The sequence below is a fragment of the Salmo trutta genome, chromosome 16 (assembly GCF_901001165.1).
Source record: "Salmo trutta chromosome 16, fSalTru1.1, whole genome shotgun sequence".
Classification (NCBI taxonomy): domain Eukaryota; kingdom Metazoa; phylum Chordata; class Actinopteri; order Salmoniformes; family Salmonidae; genus Salmo; species Salmo trutta.
The window spans coordinates 1,753,609-1,770,918 of NC_042972.1; the positions used below are offsets into that span (position 1 = coordinate 1,753,609).

Sequence of the window (17,310 nt, forward strand, 5' to 3'; positions counted from 1 at the left end):
AGACAGACAGGTGAATAACTAACAGCAGACAGACAGACAGACGAATAACTAACAGAGAGACAGACAGGTGAATAACTAAGAGAGAGACAGACAGGTGAATAACTAACAGAGACAGACAGACAGGTGAATAACTAACAGCAGACAGACAGACAGGTGAATAACTAAGAGAGAGACAGACAGACGAATAACTAACAGCAGACAGACAGGTGAATAACTACCAGCAGAGAGACAGACAGGTGAATAACTACCAGCAGAGAGACAGACAGGTGAATAACTACCAGCAGAGAGACAGACAGGTGAATAACTACCAGCAGAGAGACAGACAGGTGAATAACTACCAGCAGAGACAGACAGACAGGTGAATAACTACCAGAGAGACAGACAGGTGAATAACTACCAGAGAGACAGACAGGTGAATAACTAACAGCAGACAGACAGACAAGTGAATAACTAACAGCAGACAGACAGACAGGTGAATAACAGCAGACAGACAGACAGGTGAATAACTAACAGCAGACAGACAGACAGGTGAATAACTAACAGCAGACAGACAGACAGGTGAATAACTAACAGCAGAGAGACAGACAGGTGAATAACTAACAGCGAGACAGACAGGTGAATAACTAACAGAGAGACAGACAGGTGAATAACTAACAGAGAGACAGACAGGTGAATAACTAACAGAGAGACAGACAGGTGAATAACTAACAGCAGAGAGACAGACAGACAGGTGAATAACTAACAGCAGAGAGAGACAGGTGAATAACTAACAGCAGACAGACAGGTGAATAACTAACAGCAGAGAGACAGACAGGTGAATAACTACCAGAGAGACAGACAGGTGAATAACTACCAGAGAGACAGACAGGTGAATAACTACCAGCAGAGACAGACAGACAGGTGAATAACTACCAGAGAGACAGACAGGTGAATAACTAACAGAGAGACAGACAGGTGAATAACTAACAGAGAGACAGACAGACAGGTGAATAACTAACAGCAGACAGACAGGTGAATAACTAACAGCAGACAGACAGGTGAATAACTACCAGAGAGACAGACAGGTGAATAACTACCAGAGAGACAGACAGGTGAATAACTACCAGAGAGACAGACAGGTGAATAACTACCAGAGAGACAGACAGGTGAATAACTAACAGAGAGACAGAAAGGTGAATAACTACCAGAGAGACAGACAGGTGAATAACTACCAGCAGAGAGACAGACAGGTGAATAACTACCAGAGAGACAGACAGGTGAATAACTACCAGAGAGACAGACAGGTGAATAGTAGTTTAATATTGTAGTTAGTTCTGTAAGGGCAACCCGTTAGTATGAAGAGTGAATTATAGAGACTATATTATGGGTTATTAGGCTACTACATTCAACAGTGTCAATCTAGGGACAATAGCTAATGTGCCATCATCATCATCATCCTCATCATCAGCCATAAATAAGCTGAATATCTCAGCCGAGACCTCCGGGTGGACCCGCATTGCTCCTATCCGCCAAGTTTCGTGATATTCACGCGAATAATTTGGCATCGCTAGAGTCGCATGGATGATTTTAGCGGTGTATTTTGTTGTAAACGGATGATGGTCCGGTGAGACAGTAGATCGTAGCAGGTCACGGAATTATACATTATATCCAGCCTTGTACTGAACGGTTAACGTTACCGCGCGTAAATATCTCCCTTTCATTTCAAACGCCTGTTTACTCATTTTCTGTTTGCAATAAGTGATGGAAATAGAAAATGATCTGATTCCCAACATTAGTAAAAAGGTTTTTTTTGTTGCCCTGTAGTGAGACATTAAAACGTACAAAGGACGACATCACAAAAACGAAACGGAGCAACAAAAAAACGCGGCAGACTTCCATTATTTTTTTATCGGCGAATAGAGTCGTTTCAAATACACGGACGTGGAGATGTAACCTTCAAAAGTACATTTGCACATTTTCCCAGTAAAAATGTAGACGGTCAACAAAGCAACGCTGCGACGTGTATCAACGGACCATCCGACTAAACGCAACCGCGCCGTTTAAACGGAGTTGAGCCGCGACTAGTGAGGGCGGCGATCCGACGTCAAAATACAATGAAAGTTATAAAGAAACCAGGGATTTTCAGCAGCCAAACTAAACATTATCCTGGATAAATATCAGCTGTTCTCTGGCTGCTGATATCCGTCTTTTAAAATAATATATATTATAATAATAAAGTCTCTTTCTGTAAGGGTTCAACTCCAGTCCGCTCAGACTAGTCGCTGGCTCAACTCCATTATAAATGGTGGAGTTGAGTTATTCGGCTATGAAAGGGCTGAAATTCAAACTGGCTGGAAGGGAAGCGGGCTATTGTCAGAGGAGAGTTGGGGTCGTGCTTTTCTCAACGTTTTTACAACGTGACCGAGCAATAAAAGAGTAATAAAAGAGAGTTTTATGATGAGAGTTTAATAACGGCGGGACATGTTGAACATGATGTCGGTTTTCTGCTCCGTTCTGTCCGTCGCCGCTTCGCCATAACAATGCTACTGTAGCCACACGAGATACAGCTGCACAAATCACCATGTAAATACAAAAGGAAATAACCCGAACACACGAGTTAAATATTAAAATGACTATATTGCTGGTGAGGGGAATAAAAATAGTTTTGTTGTTGCGCTAAATGTCACAGCAGAATCATGTCTAACTCCTCCTTGTTGAAGCGGCCTCGCTGTTGTGCTGATTCAGATGTGATCAACACACAAACTATCAAACAGTAACAACAAAAATAAAACACCCTGTTAAATACCGTGCAAAACGGACACAACATCACCCCCAGACACGTTAAAACGTTTACCTTCCGTGAAACCAGTCCTTGCAGGCGTCACATTCGATCATAAACTGGGTAACGTCGTAGGGCAGTCTGCAGATGCAATATACTGGTACAGTCGCCATGTTTGATCATTCACAACAACGTCGGATAGGAGAGAGAGAGAGGGAGAGGAGAGAGAGAAACCGGGCAGCTGCAACTCTCCTGCAACACTGTATCTAAACCTCACACAAGATACTCCGTTCCGATGGACAGTAATTTCAATCCTCCTAAAATAAATCCAGCCATCCGCCGATGTTGCATTGAGGTGTGTTTTTATCGTGTTTCTGATGTGTCGCCGAGGTCCATAATGTTGTTGAAGTGCATCATTGTGTTTTTTCTTCTCTCTCTCTTCTGCTCCCTGGTCGCTGTACAGTATTGAACCGCTCAGAAAACCGACCACACAAATCTATTCCGGTTGTATTGTAATATGTCTGTTACGTCAGTGTGGAAAACCGTCGCTCTCCGCTGATGAATGAATCTCACACACAACACAAAAAACGGTGCAGCTGTTTTCAGCGGGGATCCCGGGACGTTGGAAATCGTTAAGCGTTCGTTCGTTCGGACGGTTGTCGGTAGAGAAATGTTTACCTGCTCGGGTTAATAATATACAGATTGTGTCGGTATCACCGCGGGACATAACGGAGAAGAGATGGAGTCAATCCGTTATCATGATTATAATGCATCCATCTATATAAACCTAGATTTTCGTTTTATATCAATCCGTTTTAATTAACATAAATATATTATTTAATAAAAAATAAAGATCACATCAACTGTTTATCTCGCTATTCTCCTGATATTTATACTCTGAGCTGCATGGAACAATTTTTTTTTAAATAAAATACAAATGTAATTATCAATTTCAGAATGTATTACTTTATTAAATCTACTAATAGTGATGGATCAAAATGAAGTAAAAGACAGTATTTTCCAGTAGGTGGTATTGATACACTTGATCATGACTTTGATTCTGGATGAAGGAGTCTTCTGTTCTGGGGGGTTTTATTAACCCCCCTCCTGAAGCTCGGTCTGAACATTATTAAACACCTATCGTTTTTACAGTAAGGGTTTTAAAAGCATAACAACATGATCTTTCATATCTCAGCAAGAAAGAAAAAGGTTGAATTGATACGCATTTCTAGGGTTAGTGTTTGTGCTTCCATGCGCCCATATCTCCATGTTACAGCGAGTTTATTAAGACAGACAGATGTTAGACAGACCACCTGTGACCTTTATTACCATGTTCCTAACCTGGGTTTAATAACGGAAGGTCTCCAGAAACGCGCCGGCTGTAACAGTGCAGTTAAAGTGTATATTTTTTTCCTTTGTGAAATTATTATTTTTTTAATGTGAAATGAAAGTTAAGGGTTTTTTATGTTTCTAGAAACGTACCTTAATTGATAATCGATTCACGTTGAGATGGAATATTTAACTGTCAGACTCAGTCTACCTCTTGAGAAGAACATACAAGGTCCTTGGACCTTAAGCAATAATAGTAGGTTCCTTATGAGTACATCTTGGACTACAGACACTATGAGATCAAACAGGGTACAGACTGAAATTATAATTACTGGTTTGAAGTGTAATTTACTTTTCCAGAGGCCAATGCAGATTAAATTACAGTCATCCGATTGTTTCTCTGACTGAATTAGCTACAGTGGATTGCTGTGAATAGCTACTGTACATTTAAATGACATGGATACATTGTATTATTATGAATGAATCTGCTACCAAGGTCAGGGGTCGATCCCTGTCGGTGATAACAACAGAATTACTGTGGTGTATTGTTGACTTGTATCATAATGTCAAAGATTGATCACAAAAAAAAAAACAGATATGATGTATTATATGATAATAAAAAAAGCAAATTATACTAAAATAATATACTTTTATTAAGCATTGTAAGTTGCATTCAATTGCCTTCAAATACACCACACTCAATCATCACCAATCTCTAATTCAACAGTAGTTCATTCTCTTCCAACCCCATGAGTTAGGCAGAAAATTCTTGTCAACTTACGTCAAGGTATCCTATATAGCTCTTACATACATCCTATATAGCTCTTGCAGGGGGGGGGGGGGGGCACACCGTTTCTCTGTTCACTAAATTGTGACGAAAAGCTTCAGGAGAATTACATGGGAAAAAAGTAGTTATTTAATGATTCTGGTAACAGAAATACAATAAGTCTTGAGTTAAACACTAAAAGTAAATATCCAAATGTACTTGATGCTGAAGTCTCTCTGAAGGGGCAGGCATCGTGCCAACACATCTCAAGCTACATAAAAGGGGCTTGTTCAAATCAAAGCATTTTATAAAAACAGGTTTTTTTTTTGTATATATATATGCCTGTGTCCCAAACGACACCTTTTTCCCTATGCATTGCATTACCTTTGACCAGGGCCCCCTAAGGAAACACTACTTTCCAGAGTCGCACTGGACCCATAATCACAACTCTCCGTCCCCCTGGCAACAGAGAACAGTAAAAGTCAATATGTTTTAAAAATAGTCAAACATTTAAAAAAAAAAAAAAAGGTGATGCTGAATCTCCCAGCATTCCATAGTAGTGCATCACATAGGGAAATATAGTTCCATAATTAAAGAGAATCCAGAGAAATGTCTTTACTAATATCAATGTAGCAGAAAACGGCAACAGAGCACAGTTAAGGAGTAGTACACCAGGGTTATTAACAATATAATAGAATAGATATATGTAGTCTAGTTTCTGGTTGTTGTTGTTGATTAAATCCAATATCACGATACATTTAAAAAAAAAAAAAAATTAGAGTAGATAATTTGATTGGTGACTATAACAATTATACCAGCACTGACTATTAACCTCTGTATTTAGACGAGCCAGTTCTCTATGTCAGGAAGGAGGGGAAAGGACAACATGCATCGTAACTACGCACCGTTTAAAATGGTGGACCCATGCAGAAAGTTGAGTTGAAACAGATAGAAGTAGGAACTGTGTTTAATCGTCAGAGAAACCTCCTTGTTCGCTGACGCATGGCGGTTTGACGCACATCAGGGTTGATTGGTTGAAGAACTTTTTTTTTTTAAAGCATCTTTTTGATTCGTTTTTTTTTTAAATAACTGTTTATTTCTTTTTAATAATAGCTAAAGTATAACATATAGGCTAGGTAAATAAAGATGTAGGGGGGGGGATTTAATCTACTACCGTAATTCATCATTGAAACGTCTGCAGATCTGAACACAATAAGGAACCACTGTGATCAGAGCCCTATATATATAACCTTGTTGCTACGTATAGGACCTAATGGTATATAACATACAGTGCCTTCAGCAAGTATTCACACCCCTCGACTTTCTCCACATTTTGTTTTGTGACCAAGTGTGATTAAATTGGATTTAATTGTGATGTGTTTGTTGTTTTTTGGCAATGATTTACACAAAATACTCTGCAATGTCAAAGTGGAAGAAAAATTCTAACATTTGTAAAAAATTTTAAATTATGGAAAAGAAAACACTACTATATATTGCTAAGTATTCAACCCCCTGAGTCAATACATGTTAGAATCACTTTTGGCATTGATTACAGCTGTGTGTCTTCCTGGGTACGTCTCTAAGAGCTGTGTGTCTTTCTGGGTAAGTCTCTAAGAGCTGTGAGTCTTTCTGGGTAAGTCTCTAAGAGCTGTGTGTCTTCCTGGGTAAGTCTCTAAGAGCTGTGTGTCTTCCTGGGTAAGTCTCTAAGAGCTGTGTGTCTTCCTGGGTAAGTCTCTAAGAGCTGTGTGTCTTTCTGGGTAAGTCTCTAAGAGCTGTGTGTCTTTCTGGGTCAGTCTCTAAGAGCTGTGAGTCTTTCTGGGTCAGTCTCTAAGAGCTGTGAGTCTTTCTGGGTAAGTCTAAGAGCTGTGAGTCTTTCTGGGTAAGTCTCTAAGAGCTGTGAGTCTTTCTGGGTCAGTCTCTAAGAGCTGTGAGTCTTTCTGGGTCAGTCTCTAAGAGCTTTGCACATCTGGATTGTACAATATTTGCACATTATTATTTTTTTTTAATTCTTCAAGTTAGGTCAAGTTGGTTGTTGATCATTGCTAGACAGACATTTTTAAGTCTTGCCATAGATTTTCGAGCCGATTTAAATTAAAACTGTAATTAGGCCACTTGGTAAGCAACTCCAGTGTACTGTATATTTGGCCTTGTGTTTTAGGTTATTGTCCTGCTGAAAGGTGAATTTATCTCCCAGTGTCTGTTGGAAAGCAGACAACCAGGTTTTCCTCTAGGATTTTGCCTGTTCTTTCTCCTAAAAAACTCCCTAGTCCTTGCTGATGACAAGCATACCCATAACATGATGCAGCCATAACCATGCTTGAAAATATGAAGAGTGGTACTCAGTGATGTGTTGGATTTGCCCCAAACTGTTCATTTCTTTGCCATATCTTTTGCAGTTTTACTTTAGTGTCTTATTGCAAACAGGATGAATGTTTTGGAATATTTTTATTCTGTACATTCTTCCTTCTTTTCACTCTGTCAATTAGGTTTGTATTGTGGAGTAACTACAATGTTGTTGATCCATCATCAGTTTTCTATCACAGCCATTAAACTCTGTTTTAAAGTCACCATTGGCCTCATGGCGAAATCCCTGAGCGGTTTCCTTCCTCTCCGGCAACTGAGTTAGGAAGGACACCTTTATCTTTGTATTGACTGGGTATAAAGTGTAATTAATAACTTCACCGTGCTCAAAGGGATATTCAATGTCTCCATTTTTATTTTTTTACCCATCTTCCAATAGGTGCCCTTCTTTGCGAGGCATTGAAAAACCTCCCTGGTTTTTGTGGTTGAATATGTGTTTAAAATTCACTGCTCGACTGAGGGACCTTCCCAGTGGAGGCTGGCTCATAATAATGGCTGGAACGGAGCAAATGGAATGGCATCAAAAAGCATGGAAACCATGTATTTGATACCATTCCAGGTATTTCGCTCCATCCATTACCACGAGCCCATGCCACCAACCTCCTGTGGACTTTACAGATAATTGTATGTGTTGGGGTACAGAGATGAGGTAGCCATTGAAACAAATCATGAATAACACTATTATTCCACACAGAGTGAGTCCATTAAACTTATTATGTGACTTGTTAAGCACATTTTTACTCCTGAACTTATTTAGGTTTGACATAACAAAGTGGTTGAATACTTATTGACTCAAGACATTTCAGCTTTTCATTTTTTAACGAATTTGTAAACATTAAAATAAAAAATAAAAAAAACACATAATTCCACTTTGACATAATGGGGTAATGTGTGTAGGCCAGAGACAAAACATTTCATAATCTATTTTAAATTCAGGCTGAAACAAAATGTGGAAAAAGTCAAGGGATATGAATACTTCCTGTATTTATATATCCTACTGGCTCTGACTGGGAGGACTGGGATGACTCCAGGAGGACTGGGATGACTCCAGGAGGACTGTGTGTATGTACCAAATGGCATCCTATTCTTTATAGTGCACTACTATAGTTGCCATGGTGCCCTAGTAGCAGCCTAAGCAGAGCTCCTGTACATTTTGTAAATATTTGTAATAATTAACTGTTTTTAATAGCATTTTTCACCTAAAAAACATTTACGAATTAACTATTGATTTAGCTTATTATTGTAGTCTGAATAGTTTGAATCCAGCACATTTTCAAGACTGAAATTGTCGGTTAGTTTTATGGCTAGCTAATGTTAGCTGGCTAGCATGCAATGTTTTGATTCAATTACGCCAACTGTCCGGAGGTTGAGGATGGAGAGAAGCCTGAAAACATGTGTACAGAGATGACAGATGGCCATGACTGTATGGAGGACTAATGCCAAAATTCACAATAACCGTAGGCACTGCTAAATTGAGCCTGATGTCATTCATTTGAACGGGGACCGTCCACAACAAAGTGGAATCGCAACGCCCACTTGAGGTTAAACGGCTCAGTAGCAAGATGGACACCGCCATACTTTGAATATTTCCAAACTGTACGTCTTCAGTCCCCTCGAAAAACACGATGGGTTTAGTTTTTATGATGGTAATGATGTTTTTTTTTTTTAGGTGGAGGTTCGCTAGCTACAGTATAGCCTATCTTTTAGCTAGCTAGCTAGCTGCGGTGTAATCTAGCTTGATTAAACAAGTTGAGGAAAAATTAACTGAAACAATATGTTTCCCCTGTCTTGAACGAAAAGGCCATATTTTTACAATCTCCCGAAATAAATGCGATCCCTGGACGAGCCATCTAGTCTTGCATTGTGGAAACCCTCCCTATTTCCCGTGTGGCTCAGTTGGTAGAGCATGGTGTTTACAATGCCGGGGTTGTGGGTTCCATTCCCACGGGGGGCCAGCACGGAAAAATGTATGAAATGTATGCATTCACTACTGTAAGTCGCTCTGGATAAGAGCGTCTGCTAAATGACTAAAATGTAAAATGTATTTACTCGGTCCTGTAGCGGAACGATATCGAAAATGAAGTAGGGCGGCGTAATGAAATACGTCATGATGTAAACAGGGCACAAATTGTAAGGCTACTCCTGGATTACTATTGAAGTGTGGTGTGCTTTCTGGCGCCTGGTGACTGCCATAGCATCACCCAAGTGGGTGCTGTATTTTTGGTAGCAGTAGCTAGCTAGTCCAGTGGCTTTAGTACGGATCTCTTTAACTTAATTTGACTAGAGTCCTACAACGAAGCACACAGACAACATGGATGGCAAGACACCATGACGACAACGTGCTGCCTGCTCTTCCCTTTTAACCACCTCCTCCCTCCGCTGAAGCCATGAACTTTCTCAACCTTCGGTCTCTTGACCAATCAATCTATTCATGATGATTAATGATGGTTTTTTGTTGTTGTTTCTCTACAGCAGTAACATTTCTGTATGTAATGAATAGCTATTAAAGTTGAATCAATTATTATTACTTTCAATCTATAGTTGCCATGGCGCCTGGTGGCAGCCTAGGCAGAGAGCTCATGCAAATTCTGTACACATTTAAAATCGCTTTTATGTAAATATATATATATATTTTTTTTACAAACGTTTTATTTTATTTTAATAGCTACATGAGTGCAGATCAAGTCTTGATATCATGAATTGTATTCCTTCTCATTAATGTATTAAAATGCTAGCAGGTGTTTTATTCAGATTAAACCTACTGGTTTTGGGTTGTTTTCCCAACTCGCTCTCAGTCTCACGTCACAATTAGACGTTTATCAATTTTTTCTGAAAAGTCAAATTTTGAAGTTGTTCCAAAACATCAAATTTTGAAGTGTTTAAGGTTAACTTTAGGCATTAACTCTGAATGGAAAGGGTAAAGGTTTGGGGTAGGTTTAAAATTAAAATATCCAAAACAACTTTCTATCGCTGGATTCGAACTTGCAACCTTTTGAATCAAGTTTACGCCCATTCACCATCCCCATCCACAACGCCCGAGCAAAACCGAAACCTACTTGAAGGTAACAGCGCTCACTGTTGCCCCTAGTGGCCGGTTTCCATGTCATCTCTCGACGTCCTCAGACATAGATGGACGTCACATACTGACTTGTATCAAGGGTGACATGGCTGGTTTTCCACCAAAGGTGACCCAAGAGGAGGACTGTGGGCTATGCACGCCGAGTTGTCAGTGGGACGGCTTGTGGGCTGTACTCCGAGGGAAGATCAAACTTCATCGCAGAGCCCCAATACAGAGGAAGAAGCTGCAGATTACAGGGACGCCTTGATGACATGGGACTCCCTACCTGCCCTTGGACATGCTGACAAGAGACACCACCACCACCTCCTCTGACCAGAGACACCACCACCTCCTCCTCTGACCAGAGACACCACCACCTCCTCCTCCTCTGACCAGAGACACCACCTCCTCCTCCGACCAGAGACACCCCCACCTCCTCCTCTGACCAGAGACACCCCCACCTCCTCCTCCTCCTCTGACCAGAGACACCACCTCCTCCTCTGACCAGAGACACCACCACCACCTCCTCTGAGCAGAGACACCACCACCACCTCCTCCTCTGACCAGAGACACCTCCTCCTCCTCCTCCTCTGACCAGAGACACCACCACCTCCTCCTCTGACCAGAGACACCACCTCCCCCTCCTCTGACCAGAGACACCACCTCCTCCTCCTCTGACCAGAGACACCACCTCCTCCTCCTCTGACCAGAGACACCACCTCCTCCTCCTCTGACCAGAGACACCACCTCCTCCTCCTCTGACCAGAGACACCACCTCCTCCTCCTCTGACCAGAGACACCACCATCTCCTCCTCTGACCAGAGACACCACCTCCTCCTCCTCCTCTGACCAGAGACACCACCATCTCCTCCTCTGACCAGAGACACCACCATCTCCTCCTCTGACCAGAGACACCACCTCCTCCTCCTCTGACCAGAGACACCACCTCCTCCTCCTCTGACCAGAGACACCACCTCCTCCTCCTCTGACCAGAGACACCACCATCTCCTCTGACCATCTACCGTACAGCTATGAACATCCAGATTCTCATGACCATCTGCTGGAAGCTTCAAGAAGAACTCAGACTTGATGTAAGTTACATAATACTAATTTAGCCGATTTAAATCAGACTGGTCGTAGCTACTATTGTAACCTAGTTTTATTTTTCAATTACTTGTTGTTTTTATTTAATAAGGGGATCAAAATGGAAATACGTTTTCATGATTTTTAAATGCATTATCCACATGTGGTTGTGTTTTTAAAAATGATCAAATAAATCAAATTTTTCATCTATCCATGTCAAAAAGTAGTGCACTATAAAACGGACTAGGGTGCCATTAGGGAAGCATCCTGTGACTCCATCTGCTTCTCTGTTGTTAAAACTCTCAAAACGTTATTTACTGTGACAACAAAGTTACAAATGGCAAATATATGATGCCAAGTACATACTGGAGGAGCATCTTAACCTATAAGGAAGTAAAAAGAGACGAAAGCATTGTTAAGTTTCGGCTTCAGTATTATCTTAAGCAAAAAGGACAGAAAGTACCTGTCTCTTTACCAGTCTGAGACCGGCACCCTATTCCCTACATAGTGCACTACTTTTGACCAGAGTCTAATTGTCAACCCTATGGTTCCTGGTCAAAAGTAGTGCACTAAAAATATATATATATATATATATATATAGGGAATAGGGTGTCACATTTGGGACACAAATCATGGTCGTATCACGTCGATATCAGTGGAGAGAGAGTGGAGTGGACTGACTGGGCCAGTCCACTAGTTAGTAGTATATATTCTGTTTAGAACCGGTCTGCTCTTATCTCTCGTTTAAAAAGGAGAAATCCTCATCATTCTGGGTTTTTTGTTTTGTTTTTTTAAATCTGGTTGACATGGTCGAAAAAAAGGGCGTCTGAATTTCATCTTCCCTACAGAGAGGAAAAATATAGATGTATTCCAAATGGCACCTTATTACCCATGTCGTGCACTACTTTAGATCAGAGGCCTATGGGAAGTATAACCCCCAGGGGGCTCTGGTCAAAACTACTGCACTTATATTAGGGAGCTGTTTGGGATGCATACAATATGGAACAGTGACTGTAGCGCTTCCTTACATCCTCTCACTCGTTCTTCACCCTCTCTACAAAAACATTATATTTTTTTGTTTTTATTTACTCTTCTGTTTGTAAGACAGAGGCGGCTGCGCTTAGAGGTTCTGCTGCGTCTCTGAGACAGGCGCCGTCTGCGTTTAGTGCATTTAGGCGAGGGTTAGTATTGCACATCTTGGAGTCGCTGCTAAAGGCACTTTCTGGTTGGATATTCACAGCCCTGCTTTCTCTCACCTCCATGACCTGACCTTTCAGCTGCTCTACCTCCCTCTCCTCCACTCCCTCCTCCACTTCCCCCTCCTCCTCCTCCCTCCTCTCCTCCAATCCCTCCTCCTCTCTCTCCTCCAGTCCCTCCTCCTCCTCTCTCTCCTCCAATCCCTCCTCCTCCCTCCTCTCCTCCAATCCCTCCTCCTCCTCTCTCTCCTCCAGTCCCTCCTCCTCTCTCTCCTTCAGTCCGTTCTCTGTAGTGGACCCTTCGGAAGACAGCATGACGGGAGATTTCTCCTTCTCCTCAGTCTTCAACTTCTTCCTCTCCTTCACCTCACTGGCTAAGGAGTAGGTAGGCTTACTCTGGTGGGGAGAGAGAGAAGGAGAGGGAGGGAGAGAGAGGAGGGAGGGAGAGAGTGAGAGGGAGAGGGAGGGAGAGGGAGGGAGAGGGGAGAGTGAGAGAGAGAGAAGGAGAGGGAGGGAGAGAGAGAGAAGGAGAGGGAGGGAGAGAGAGAGAAGGAGAGGGAGGGAGAAGGAGAGGGAGGGAGAGAGAAGGACAGGGAGGGAGAGAAGGGAGGGAGAGAAGGAGAGAAGGAGAGGGAGAGAGAAGGGAGGGAGGGAGAGAAGGAGAGGGAGAGAGAGAGAAGGGAGGGAGGGAGAGAAAGAGAGGGAGAGAGAGAGAGAAGGGAGGGAGGGAGAGAAAGAGAGGGAGAGAGGGGGAGAGGGAGAGAGAGAGAAGAGAGGGAGAGAGAGAGAAGGGAGGGAGAGGGAGAGAGAGAGAGAAGGGAGGGAGGGAGAGAAGGAGAGGGAGAGAGGGAGAGAGAGAGAGAGAGAGAGAGAAGGGAGGGAGGGGGAGAAGGAGAGGGAGAGAGAGAGGGAGGGAGAGAGGAGAGAGAGAGAGAGAGAGAGAAGGGAAGGAGAGAGAAGGAGAGGGAGAGAGAGAAGGAGAGGGAGAGAGAGAAGGAGAGGGAGAGAGAGAGAAGGGAAGGAGAGAGAGAAGGAGAGGGAGAGAGAGAAGGAGAGGGAGAGAGAGAGGGAGGGAGAGAGGAGAGGGAGAGAGAGAGAAGGTGAGGGAGAGAAAGAGGGTGGGGGGGAGAAGAAACAATGAATATTTATATCATTAAGTACAGATCAGCACTACGTCAAGGGCAGATCAGCATGAAACAACTTCTATTCCGGCATGTTATACAGAACCTCAAATAACTGTGAGGAAAAAGATAACTAATGACTTTATGACTGACGAGAAAGCCTTTTTCCCATCACGCAGAAACAGGGACGAAGCCCAGACAACAAGGCTGTTCTACTGGAGGATAGAGAGAAACAGAACGACCGGGCTCACAGTCAATCACTACCATAATGAGTATGCCTGTATAAAGACCTGCTGGGAGGGAGAGGGACGGGGAGAGGGACAGGGATGGGGAGAGGGACGGGGATGGGGAGAGGGACGGGGATGGGGAGAGGGACGGGGACAGAGACAGGGAGAGGGACGGGGAGAGGGACGGGGAGAGGGACGGGGAGAGGGACGGGGAGAGGGACAGGGACGGGGAGAGGGACAGGGACGGGGAGAGGGACAGGGACGAGGACGGGGAGAGGGACGAGGACGGGGAGAGGGACAGGGACGGGGAGAGGGATAGAGACGGGGACGAGGACGGGGAGAGGGATAGAGACGGGGACGGGGAGAGGGACAGGGACGGGGAGAGGGATGAGGACAGGGACGGGGAGAGGGACGGGGAGAGGGACGGGGACGACAGGTGGAGGAGAGGAGAGGGTGAACGGGTGCCTGACATTTTTTACTTAACCAGGTTAAAACCCATTGAACTAGGTAAAACCCATTGAACCAGGTAAAACCCATTGAACCAGGTAAAACCCATTGAACCAGGTAAAACCCATTGAACCAGGTAAAACCCATTGAACCAGGTAAAACCCATTGAACCAGGTAAAACCCATTGAACCAGGTAAAACCCATTGAACCAGGTAAAACCCATTGAACCAGGTAAAACCCATTGAACCAGGTAAAACCCATTGAACCAGGTAAAACCCATTGAACCAGGTAAAACCCATTGAGGTTTAAAAAAATAAACTATTTTTGCGAAGGTGACCTGGCAAGAAGGCTAAACAAGGAAATAGCAGCGTGTCCATAAAACATTACGGAAAAAATACAGAATAAACACAAAATACAAAAGTGTCACAAGTTAAAGATACAACTGAAGATTAGAAACAACGGCAGTGTTGTCGATCAGAGTCTTAAAAACAGACAAGGACACTATAACTCCCCTAACTTTACAATCTCATGAAGCATGGTTCCAAGATGAAGGGGCATTATGGGAAAAATATTGTTTCGCCATCTCAGTTCTAAGCCTTGAGGAACAGACGAGGGCAGCAGCGACTGTGAACAAAGACTGTATTGAGTGACTGATCTGGTCAGTAAGGAACAAGAGATACAAAAGGGAGTTGTCCCAATCTATGCTTTGTACACAGAAGTGTCCCAGTGCTTTAGCCTCCTGGTGGAGAGATGGGTCCATTACACCACAGCATACAGATCACAGTGATGGGTCAGCCATGATACTCTGTGTCCAGAGTTTAAGGTACTTGCTGAGGCCTGCATATAGACAACATCACCACAATCCAGCACTGATTTCTTTTTTTAAAGTACTTTGAACAAGATATTTTCTGCCTAATATTGAAAAGCAAGATTTGTTCCTGTAATATAAACACAATTTCAACTTCAGTTTCTTGGTCAAAAGGTATCAAATGTGATGTTTAAAATTAAACTTTTAATCTAACCAAATCCCACGATATTTATAGGAGGTGACCCTATAATTATAATCAATGCGCTGGCCTGTTACAGTTCAAATCTGCAAGTGACATCATCGGTTTACTTTCAGGGAAGAGAAAAACCATTACATTTTGTTTTCCTTTCATTAAAACACAAGTTTCAATTGGAAAAGCTGCCTTTGATTAACATCCAATGCCAACAGTAAGTCCTGAAAAGCCTTCTCAATATTAGACACGCGCTAGAATCAATAATTGTGTCATCAGCATACAGATGGAGATTTTGCAGAGTCAACAGTCTTCCCTATATCATTTATAGACGGTGTAAAAAAAAAAAAGGATCGGACCTATAATTAAGCCCTGGGGAACTCCTTTTGTAAACCTTGTAAACTCAGATTTCATACCCTCCTGAACTACACTGTGTTCTGTCAGAAAGGTCGTTCTGGAACCAATCCAATGCATCAACACTTAAACCAACCTCGTTTCTTTAGTCTATACAACAGCAGGGCCTGGTCAACAGTGTCCAAGGCCTTAGATAAGTCAATAAAAAGGGAAACACAGTGATTTGTCTTGTCCCGAGCATCTAGAATGTCACCTGCAACCTTAATTACAGCAGTAACTGTGCTATGCTTGGCTCTACAACACGACTGGAATTATCACACTGCAATGACATATTACACACTGATGACATATCACACACTAATGACATATCACACAGAACACTGCAATGACATATCACACAGAACACTGTAATGACATATCACACAGAGCACTGTAATGACATATCACACAGAGCACTGTAATGACATATCACACAGAACACTGTAATGACATATCACACAGAACACTAATGACATATCACACAGAACACTGTAATGACATATCACACACTGATGACATATCACACACTGATGACATATCACACACTGATGACATATCACACACTAATGACATATCACACAGAACACTGCAATGACATATCACACAGAACACTGTAATGACATATCACACAGAACACTGTAATGACATATCGCGTCCATAGATACAGAACAAATAGACTGAACGACTGGGTCGCGTCCATAGATACAGAACAAATAGACTGAACGACTGGGTCGGGTCCATAGATACAGAACAAATAGACTGAACGACTGGGTCGTGTCCATAGATACAGAACAAATAGACTGAACGACTGGGTCGCGTCTAACCGAACCGATAGAACTGTAGCATTAGAGAATCCCAGTTCTGTTATTGTGTCATTTCTCAGTAAATGGCTGCCTAGTTCTGTATTGTGTACACTCAGGGGTCAGTTTATTAGGTAGACCCCTCTAGTACCGGGTCATACCCCTCTAGTACCGGGTCGGACCCCTCTAGTACCGGGTCGGTCCCCTCTAGTACCGGGTCGGACCCCCCTAGTACCGGGTCATACCCCTCTAGTACCGGGTCGTACCCCTCTAGTACCGGGTCGAACCCCTCTAGTACCGGGTCGGACCCCTCTAGTACCGGGTCGGACCCATCTAGTACCGGATCATACCCCTCTAGTACCGGGTCGAACCCATCTAGTACCGGGTCGGACCCATCTAGTACCGGGTCGGACCCATCTAGTACCGGATCGGACCCCCCTTTGCCTCTGGACCAGGCAATGTTTTTCCACTCCTCAGTTGTCAAGTGCTTGTGATCACGAGCCCACTGGAGCTGCTTCTTCTAGCTGATAGGAGTGGAACCCGGTGTGGTTTAGGAGTGGAACCCGGTGTGGTCTAGGAGTGGAACCCGGAGTGGTTTAGGAGTGGAACCCGGAGTGGTCTAGGAGTGGAACCTGGAGTGGTTTAGGAGTGGAACCCGGAGTGGTCTAGGAGTGGAACCCGGTGTGGTTTAGGAGTGGAACCCGGTGTGGTTTAGGAGTGGAACCCGGTGTGGTCTAAGAGTGGAACCCGGTGTGGTCTAAGAGTGGAACCCG

The 17,310-nt window shown here is 43.2% G+C and overlaps 2 protein-coding genes across 2 annotated transcripts in view; both read right to left on the minus strand.

Moving 5' to 3' along the window:
• Positions 1-3,434, minus strand: part of LOC115149923 (lysine-specific demethylase phf2) — a 57,298-nt gene extending 53,864 nt beyond the window's left edge. The window contains exon 1 of the mRNA XM_029692724.1: positions 2,834-3,434. Within this exon, the coding sequence (XP_029548584.1) occupies positions 2,834-2,931 (98 nt within the window). The 5' untranslated portion in view covers positions 2,932-3,434. The remainder of the gene's footprint in view (positions 1-2,833) is intronic.
• A 9,396-nt stretch (positions 3,435-12,830) lies between these two features.
• Positions 12,831-17,310, minus strand: part of LOC115149926 (constitutive coactivator of PPAR-gamma-like protein 1 homolog) — a gene marked incomplete at its 5' end in the record, with an annotated part of 48,771 nt that continues 44,291 nt past the window's right edge. The window contains 1 exon segment of the mRNA XM_029692726.1: positions 12,831-12,947. Within this exon segment, the coding sequence (XP_029548586.1) occupies positions 12,926-12,947 (22 nt within the window).